The sequence below is a fragment of the Pteropus alecto genome, unplaced genomic scaffold (genome assembly GCF_000325575.1).
Source record: "Pteropus alecto unplaced genomic scaffold, ASM32557v1 scaffold134, whole genome shotgun sequence".
Classification (NCBI taxonomy): domain Eukaryota; kingdom Metazoa; phylum Chordata; class Mammalia; order Chiroptera; family Pteropodidae; genus Pteropus; species Pteropus alecto.
In genome coordinates, this window is record NW_006436283.1 from 4,513,395 (window position 1) to 4,522,839 (window position 9,445).

At 61.1% G+C, this 9,445-nt stretch overlaps 2 protein-coding genes across 2 annotated transcripts in view; one reads left to right on the forward strand and one right to left on the reverse strand.

Moving 5' to 3' along the window:
* The first annotated feature begins 6 nt into the window (after positions 1–6).
* On the forward strand, positions 7–5,593 carry GALK1 (galactokinase 1). Its single transcript, XM_006912216.2, has 8 exons — positions 7–223; positions 1,165–1,354; positions 1,796–1,915; positions 2,116–2,251; positions 2,375–2,556; positions 4,910–5,060; positions 5,155–5,317; positions 5,404–5,593. The coding sequence occupies exons 1-8, from the start codon at positions 59–61 to the stop codon at positions 5,473–5,475; spliced, it is 1,179 nt and encodes a 392-aa protein (XP_006912278.1). The 5' UTR covers positions 7–58; the 3' UTR covers positions 5,476–5,593.
* A 143-nt stretch (positions 5,594–5,736) lies between these two features.
* ITGB4 (integrin subunit beta 4) overlaps positions 5,737–9,445 on the reverse strand; it is a 28,266-nt gene continuing 24,557 nt past the window's right edge. The window contains exons 33-40 of the mRNA XM_025047147.1: positions 8,567–8,800; positions 8,259–8,417; positions 7,679–7,828; positions 6,960–7,148; positions 6,725–6,880; positions 6,477–6,641; positions 6,276–6,383; positions 5,737–6,154 (exon numbers count right to left, since the gene is read on the reverse strand). Of these exons, the coding sequence (XP_024902915.1) occupies positions 6,015–6,154; positions 6,276–6,383; positions 6,477–6,641; positions 6,725–6,880; positions 6,960–7,148; positions 7,679–7,828; positions 8,259–8,417; positions 8,567–8,800 (1,301 nt within the window). The 3' untranslated portion in view covers positions 5,737–6,014. The remainder of the gene's footprint in view (positions 6,155–6,275; positions 6,384–6,476; positions 6,642–6,724; positions 6,881–6,959; positions 7,149–7,678; positions 7,829–8,258; positions 8,418–8,566; positions 8,801–9,445) is intronic.

Below are 9,445 nucleotides of genomic sequence, written 5' to 3' on the forward strand. Positions count from 1 at the left end.
CCGCCCCGAGCCTCTCTCGCCGGCCAGGCTGCGCCCGCGGAACTGTTGGGAGAGCGTTATGGCCGCTTCCAGACAACCTCAGGTCGGAGAGCTACTGGCCGAGGCCCGGAGGGCCTTCCGGGAGGAGTTCGGGACCGAGCCCCAGCTGGCGGTGGCGGCGCCGGGCCGCGTCAACCTCATCGGGGAGCACACGGACTACAACCAGGGCCTGGTGCTGCCCATGGTGAGGGGCTGGGAGGGGACCCCAAGCCTGTCCTGGGACTCCGGCCACCCCCCCCGGCAGGGCAGGCCTGAGGGGCGCGAGGAGGTGCCTGGTCCCCGCGTGGACTCTTGGGCGGGCCGTGCCGAACTTCTACTCCGGCCGAATTTGGGGGACAAGCACATGAGAGAGACCCTGGGACGGCGCGTGTCCCACGCAGGGAAAGGAGGAAGCTGGAGTCCTTGAGGAAGTGGCCGGGAGGGGGTGTGCCGACGCCTCTCCGCACGAGCTCGCCCGCCCTCTGTGGACTGCTGATCCTGGCCAGCTACCTGGGAGTCATCTCAAAATGTGGGGCCCCCCTCACTGCAGCATGCGGAAGGAGGCACTTGGGGCTCTGGCTACCACGAGGCCCCGCAGACCCCAGGGAAACTAGCCCTAAACCTGTTCAATTTACAGAGGGGGAAACTGAGGCCCGTTGTGGGAGAGTGACTGGCTCAAGGTCACACAGCTGGTGCTTCCTGGGGCTGCGACTTGAATCAGGCCCCCGCCTCAATTCCAGGGTTCTTTCCACCCCATAGTGCTGTGCTGCTTGGCCAGTGAATGGAGAGCAGCACACCTGAGGCCACCCCAGACTGGGAAGGCTGGGAAGGCGTCAGAGGGAACTTCTCTGATTCTGCTTCCTTTTTATCTCTTTCCCCTTTGCCCCACACCTGGGGGCCCATGCTCAGGGCAGAGTCCAGGTCTGCACTCTACATTGGTCCCGCCCTGGAAAACACAGGGGGCAGGGCCTAAGCCCCCAAGGCCAGCTCAGCACTCAGGCTTTTCCCCAGTTACTCCCATTCCTTTTCTGCTGAGCCTGAAGGTGACCCCACTGTCCCAGGCCCCACATGCCTCAGAACTTTAGTATTGGAGGGGCCTCATCCATCCTGGCGGAAGCTTTGCGTACTCCTTGTCTCTCCCACCAGGCTCTGGAGCTGGTGACTGTGCTGGTGGGCAGCTCCCGGGCAGATGGCCTTGTGTCCCTCCTCACCACCTCTGAGGACGCGGACGAGCCCCGGCGGCTGCAGTTTCCATTGCCTACAGCCCAGAGGTCGCTGGAGCCTGGGACCCCCCGCTGGGCTAACTATATCAAGGGAGTGATTCAACACTACCCAGGTAAGGAAATCGAGCCTGGGTCAAGCTCTGGCTGGTACCAGGTGTGGCACCATCTCTCAACCACAAAGCCCATTAGCTCATCTAATCCACTGTGGGGTGGGCTTGCAGGGTCCAAGCATCCCTATTGTACAGGTGAGGAAACTGATGCCCCAAGAGGGTCTAGAACTTGCCCTGGGTTGCTCATTACATGCCTGGAGGAGCCAGGATCCAAATCTAACCTGTTGGCCTCCAGAGTCTAAACCAGGAGGAAAGCTAGGAAGACTGTGTCCCAGGGTCCTCGGGGTAAGAGGAGGGAGGGCGGTGGTGAGCCCCTTGGCAGCAGGTTAGTGGCCTTTGACAGCTGAGATGGCCGTTGCCTCCCTTCATACCAAAATATGTGACCTTCCTGTGCCCACCCTCCTAGACAGCCCAACTTACCGTCCCCCCTCGTTTCCCCTGCAGCTGCCCCCCTCCCTGGCTTCAGTGCAGTGGTGGTCAGCTCAGTGCCCCTGGGGGGTGGGCTGTCCAGCTCGGCAGCCCTGGAAGTGGCCACATACACCTTCCTGCAGCAGCTCTGCCCAGGTACCTTCTAGATCCCAGCCCCTAACCCAACCGTCCTTCCCCGAGGTCTCCTTGTGGTCGGAGCTTCTTCCCCTGCTGTGGCTTTGGGAGGGGGCTGGGGAATCTCCCTGTAGAATCGTCGGAGCTACTGCTGCTCCCAGCCATCCACTCCTCGCGCCCCCTCCTGGGCCCCAGCCTCCACATTTCACCTTGTGCCACAGACTCGGGGACAGCAGCTGCCCGGGCCCAGGTGTGTCAGCGGGCCGAACACAGCTTCGCGGGGGTGCCCTGTGGCATCATGGACCAGCTTATCGCACTGCTGGCGCAGAAGGACCATGCCCTGCTCATCGACTGCAGGTTAGGGGCTCTCCTTGTTCCCTCCCACTTCATAATCAGGAGCTTCTTGCTGGAACATGCCCACCGCCGGGCGTGACAAGCATGCACTTGGCCTTGTCTTCTCCCATTCCAACTCCATCCCAGGTCCCTGGAGACAAACCTGGTGCCACTGTCGGACCCCAAACTGGCTGTGCTCATCACCAATTCCAATGTCCGCCACTCACTGGGCTCCAGCGAGTACCCCGTGCGGCGGCGCCAGTGTGAAGAAGTGGCCCGGGCGCTGGGCAAGGATAGCCTTCGGGAGGTGCAGCCGGAGGAGCTGGAGGGTGAGAGCCGGCCGCATGCTCTGCCCTGGAGAGCTGGGCACCCCGCTCTCCGCAGGGGCTGCCAGCGCCTCACCTCTGCCGTGTTCACTTCCCCAAACAGTTCGCCTAGGGCTCCAACCTCAGCAGTGCTGCTTGAAATCTTAATATTGTTTTTTCTAATATGAGAATTATGTTTCTACTGTGAAAAAAGTAAGAAAGTATAAAGAAGAAAGTAACAAGCTATAAGGCCACTAGCCAGAGATGGCCACCATTAACACTTTAGCATCTTCTTTCCCAGTTTGTTTACATCTATATTTTCAAAGTCGAGTAGATATAATATTGTCACGTGACTTTTTTTTTTTTACTTAACATTATCCTATTCCATGAAAGGCCCATCCACATGACTTTTAAAAGCTATGTGGTATTTCCACATACAGGTGCATGGTCATTTTCTTATCACACGTAACACTGTGATGAACGTATTTTTTTTTTTTTACACCTACAGCACCTGGTGGTCTCCCATCCAAGTACTAACCAGGCCGACCCTGCTTAGCTTCTGAGATCAGACGAGATCAGGCACGTTGAGGGTGGTATGGCTATAGATGTGATGAAGGTTTTATACATACATCTTTCTCTATCCTCTTAGGATTAGATTCTTAGTAGGATTACAGAGTGAAAAGAAAACACGTGTTTTTAACGTTCCTGCCACACACGGCCGGGAAAGTAGTCTAATAGTTTGAAGGTCATAACAATATTCACTCATTTAATTCACCAGCAACTCTGTGGAGCAGATTTTTTTTTTTCCTTCGGATGGGGAATCCAGTGCTTGAACCCAGGCACGTTAGCTCCGTGAGCCCACACTCTTAACCCCAGGCCATGCTGCTGGTGTTGAGTCCTGCCTTCTCTGGCAGGTGTGAGCGTGCCCACTTGAGGGACACTGGCCAGCCCCAAGGGACCATTTTGTCCTCGTTGGCGAAATGTCACATTCAGACCTGCCCTGCCTGCTCTGTGCAGGTGACCTTGGGCAAGGCTTTCACACTCGAACGCTTTCCTCATCCCTCCTCTCCACCTGAGCCCTGCCATACCAACTCCTGGGGGGGACGCCCTCTCTCAGGAGCAGTGCTCCCCTCTGCCTTCTCCAGAGTCCTGCCCTAGTAGCCCCCACTCTTACACCTTCCCCGCTTCCTGTCCTCTGCCCGGCTCCTCCCCTTCTGCTTTGAAACGCCCAGTTTTCCTCCGTCCTACGTGGATTCTCCTGCCAGTCTTGGAAGAATACCTAACGCTTATCGTCCCCACTTGCTCATCTCCACTAATTTCTTAATCCTCTGAATCTGCTTGTCCTCGATGCCACCCGCCTACCTCTCCCAGGGGTCCCCTACCTGTGGATGGCACTCCCCTCCCCGTCAGCAGCTGGATCTGCTCTTTCACCGTCCCGTGTCTCTGCCTGTGTCTGCCCCAGGCTTTGTCCTCAGCGCACAGCATCTGCCACCACTGCCGCACTGAGGACCCGGATGTGAGGCTGCAGCCCCTTGCTCTTCCACCTGTGGTTCCCACATTTCCACCTGGGGTCCTGGAGCCTTCACCTGGCTTCCCCTTGTCTGCCATTTCCTCGTTCTTGTCTCTCCTGTTTGAAATCTCAGAGTCACCTGAGTCCTCACTGTTCCCTCCCTCCCCCCATTCTTGTCTCTGACAGAGCTCTGTCCCCTCCTCAGGCCCCGCACTGGTCTTTTTAACAGCTGTGGGCTGGGCTCCAGGTGCCCATCTCTCCCATCCTGGGCCCTCTGCCCAAGGCGTGTACTTGTCTATTAGAGCTCAGCTCTGTCCTTCCCCTGCTCCCAAACATCTGTGCCACATGGGATTAAGCGGCAAGGTGCCCTGGTGCTCGGGTCTGCGGCTTGCCCTCCCCTCTCAGCACGGGCCAGTGGGGCAGCCTGGTTCCTGGTGCACCCTGGGCCCTGCCTCCTGACCTTGGCCGGGCCTCTTCCCTTCCCCAATTCTGGAGCCCCAGCCTTTGGATTTCTTCTCCCTTTTGATCTGTGGTGGCTTCTTGAAGGCAGCATTGTGTCCCACTCATCCTAGGAACACCAAGAGTCAGGGGCTTCAACTGCTGGCTGGTGGGGCTGGTCCCAGTATGTGCCAGGTGCCCTGAATGAGGTGGGCATCCCACTTGACAATTGCGTGGGGAAGGTGCTCAGCTTAGTCACCACCCCAAGGTTCTACCTACAGCTTTGTCAGCGCCAGGTCTCCAACTGGAGGCTCCCCAACCTCCCCAGCACCCCCCACCCCCAGGGCCACTGCCATGGAGCCCCATCCTCTACATCTGCGGGGCCCAGAGGAGGTGGGTGGTGGGCCTGCTGACCCCTTTCCTCCCCAGCTGGCAGCGAGCTGGTGAGCAAGGAGGGCTTCCGGCGGGCGAGGCACGTCGTGGGGGAGATCCGGCGCACAGCCCAGGCAGCAGCCGCCCTGAGCCGGGGTGACTACAAAGCCTTCGGCCGCCTCATGGTGGAGAGTCACCACTCCCTCAGGTGAGGCCTCCTGGGCCCCAGGCACCTCGGACACAGTCTGTCTCCAGGGCCGGGGGAGCGGGTCCCAGGCCTGTGCACTGCTGTCTCTTCGCAGGGATGACTACGAGGTGAGCTGCCCTGAGCTGGACCAGCTGGTGGAGGCCGCGCTGTCTGCGCCTGGGGTTTACGGCAGCCGCATGACTGGCGGTGGCTTTGGTGGCTGCACGGTGACTCTGCTGGAGGCCTCCACCGCCTCCCAAGCCATGCAGCACATACAGGTGGGCAGGCGCCAGAGCCTGGAGGCATGGGACAACTGGGTTCCCGGGGCTCTGCTGTGCTCAGGCCCAACCTCCCTCTCCCACAGGCAAGGTACAGTGGTACCGCCACCTTCTACCTCTCCCAGGCGGCCGACGGTGCCAAGGTGCTGCACTTGTGAGGTGCTCCCGTGGGATGGCCCTCGGCGGGCACCCGCCTGCCAGGCAGCAAGCTCCACGCCTCGGGCACCGGCCCTCCGCATCGGAGTGCTCAATAAACTTGTGCCTTGGACCATGACATCCACCTGCCTCTAGTGGTGGGTGTGTGCTTGGCCGTCAGAGAAGGGTGGGTGTCAGAACCACGCCCCTGCTCTGAATGGCCAGAAGAATGGCCAGGGCAGAGCCAAGCGTAGCAAAGTCTTTTATTAAGTGCAGAACAAAGCTGGGTCCTTGTCATGCTGGTCCCAGCTCTTTGGTTACAAATAGGCTTGGATGGGATGGGGGGCAGCTAGAAGGGCCTTCTGGGACCTCTGCCCCCTTCATGCTTCCCAGAGGACCCCTCCCCCCTGCCCTGTAGCCAGAGGCGCTGGCCCCGAGATCAGCTTGTGGGTGGGTGGGTGGGGCCACCAGGGGTCCAAGGGTGGTGTAGCTGAGGCAGCGCCAGGGAGAGTAGGCAGGGTGGGGACCCAGGTTCCAGAACAGTCGGGTAGGGGTGGGGGACTCAGGTCTGGAAGAACTGCTGATCCACCTGGGTGCTGAGGGTCCCACTGGTAGTCAGTGTCCGGCTCACAAACTCCTGGGTCACATGACGAGTAAGGGAGCCACCTGCTTCCAGGCTCTGGGACCCCAAAGTGAGTCCATCTACAGGGGAAGAGGTGTTGAAGGACTCTGCCTGGGTCCCTGCCCCTCTTCTTTTGTTAGCTCTGTGCTCCCCTGGGAGCCAGGAGGCTGCTCCCCCACCCGCTGCCACCTGGCAACTCACCCAGCAGGAAGGGCTCAGTGGTGTGGGTGGTGGTGATGCTGCTGTACTCACTGCCTGGCAGTGGCTGCTGGAAGAGCCCGGGGTGGCTACCCAGCTGTGGGAAGGGGCCTGGAATGGGCGGGGGAGCCAGTCAGGGAACGGTGCCAGGAGAAGGTGGGGCCGGAGAAGGGGTGAGGCTGAAGAAGCGGTAAGGCGCCCTACCTCCATCCTGGGACTCGATGGTGATGATCCCCTCACGCTCTGGACCAAAGCCTTGGGTGGTCTTGGCCTGCACCTTGAACTTGTAGGGCACGTTCTCACTGAGGCCTGGCACTGTCAGTCGGCTCTCAGGGTTGTCACCATCCACCAGGAACGTGGTAGCTGGCTCTAAGCAAGGAAGATGCCTTTAGCCTCCGTGGCTGTCTCTCCACTCCTCCCCTGGCCACCCCTGACCCTGGGGCAGACAGTACCTCCTCCATGGGCCATCTCACAGGTCACCAGGTAGCCCAGGATATCCCCATCAGGCCTGCGTGGCCGCTCCCAGCTCAGCTGCAGCGAGTCTGGGCTCAGGGCGGTGAACACCAGTGGGCCTGGGGCACTGGGCGTGCTCAAAGTGAAGGCGGAGCCTGGGGGGGAGCCGGGGTGGGTGTCAGTGTGCACGTGGGTGGGGGAGAGACAGCCACGGGGCTGGAGGAGGCAACTCACCTGGCAGGGGGCAGAGTGGGCTCTGGGGGTGCACCTGTGATTCAATGGTGATGACACCCTCTCGCTCTGGGCCCCAGCCTTCCTGGCTCTGGGCCCGCACACGGAACACGTAGGAATGGTTGGGCAGAAGGTCGCCCACCACCACTGAAGTCTGACTGGGGTTGGGGATGTTGAGCCGATGCAGCTCTCCTGGATTTGGGGTGAGGGGTGGGGGCAGACAGTGGAACAGCATTATTCCTGCCCTTGGCCTCGTCCCGCCCTTTCCTTAGGCTCCTGCCAAAACCTGGTCATCATCCCCTGCCCAGGATTAGCTGTGGTTTGGGGCCAGCCTAGGATGGCATGGCTGGTTGTTCGGATTGTACACTACAAAAGGGTGTGAGTGGAGCCTGAAATCCCACCAATGTTCTGGCCGTTATGGGCCCGAGTCATGCCACTGCGAGTGTGTCTGCCAAGAAGGGCCACTTCCCCATGCCCACGAAGGCACCTCCTAGGGCCAGCGGAGGTCCTGGGGCCCTAGGTCAACGAGGCCTTGTTAGGCACAGCCTAGCAGAGGGAATGACCGGGAGAGAGGCGCAGGGAGATGGATGAGGACTGGGAAGGGGGCTCTAGTGTTCGGGGACTTGGGTGGATTCCTCACATGGCCACTGCCCGTATGTCACAACGTGGGGCTGGGCCATGCAAGGCTACGGCCCCACGGTCTCCCCACAGCCGTGCCTTACCGCCATTCAGCAGCTGGTACTCCACGCTGTAGCCCTGCAGTGCCTGCTCACACTGCGGCTCCTGCCAGCTCACTTTCAGAGATGTGGGCCCCAGGGCGGAGAACACCAGGCGGGTGGGTGTGTTGGGTACACCTGCAGCCAAGCGGGAGCCTAGAGACAGGAGGCCACAGTCAGCCTGGGTCGGGGGTCCCCGGGCAGGAGTCGTAGTTCTAGCCCTGACCTCCCTCAGGTGTCTAATCAACACTGACCGCTGACGGAGAGGCTCGCTCACCCTGCCACACCCTGTCCAGGCCACCCAGCACCTCCCGTACATCCTCAGGGTGAGTGTGGGCCCTGCCTGTGCCAAGAGACGGCAGGTACCGTGAGTCGGCCAGCACTCCACCCCCTCTCAGCTGGCCTGACCCTTGCTCCCCAGACCCAGCCCAACGCCCCCGGGAAGGCAGAGGCTGTGTTAGGCTTCAGCACTGATGTGGATGGAATGGAGGGGGAGGCGGTGGTCATGGGCAGTGGCTGCAGTGGATGATGGATGACAGATGGAGCAGGACAGCTGTGGAGACACAGGATGGCCACCCTGTACTACCTGGGCCCCAAGAGGGTGCCGTTGGCCGCCCAGCCAGTATTATAGAGTCTCGTGAGTCCCTGGAGGGGGGGAACCCCTTCATCCGAGCCCGACTCCAGGACCCCAGGGCCCAGGACAGCGGAAGCCTGCTCCTCCCGGCTTCCCAGATGGGAGGGAGGCCTGGGGAGGGACAAACAGGAGTCAGGGAGCAGGAAGTGTATGTGCTGGACGGTGAGCAGGAGGGGACGGCAGGCCAGCAGCCCGAACCTCCAGGAGCTGGAACAGAGGAGGGGTCGGCTGGAGGGGCAGGGCGGGCGGTGGGCACTCACTGTGGGAGGAGAGGGAGGTGAGGGTGGAGTAGTCCCTGGGCAGCGTGCCGGAGTGTTCCGTGCGGGTCAGCGAGTGGTAGTCCCGCGTGAGGGTGGAGGACGTGCTCAGCACTCGGTGGGGCAGGTGCGGGCTCAGGTGGGTGCCGTAGGTCGCTGCGTTGGCCGTGGTCATCCTGTGCAGGGAGTTGGCGCTGCCCGGGAAGGCAAAGTCCATCCGCCCATTTACCAAGTGCTCTGCAGGGGAGAGCAGGGTCACTTGGACAGGCCGGCACAAGACCCAGGGCCCCTTTGGGCAGGCCGTGGCCCTGGGAATTCTAGAATTATCTATCCTCTGGGGGCTGTGGCATGAATACAACCAGCCTCCCTCAGCCCACAGGGGACAGCAGCCCAATGTCCCTGGAGTTGTCCAGCCACACAGGCTTCTGTAGTCCACATCCTCTGGCCTGGCAGTCTGAACACCCCTGACCCCAGTTGAAACTGCCCCTGCAGTCAGCCCTGGCTTGGGGAGAACCCAAGTGCTTGCCCTGTGTCCCCTGAGGTCTTTGAGGGGTCTCCTTGGGTAGCAGGCCCTGCCACGGACACAACAGACTTCCTAAGTTGTGTACAGACAGCTGGGCAGGCATCATAATGGAGGTCGCTGCCCCTGGGGGCAGTCCTGCCAAAGCAGAGACTCAACGCATGCCCTGCGGGTCCCTTGGCTCCGGGGGTTCGCCTCCGTGTCACTGCGCGTTTCCTGCCGGGGCAGGGGGCCTTAATGGGCAGGCTGGCCACAGCAGGCTGGGGCTGGGGCTCTGAGGCAGCAAACGAGTGAGCTTTGGTGGGTGCGGGGTCGGGGCACGCCGGGCATGGCCGGTCACCTCCGGGGGGCCCGGCCGTGGC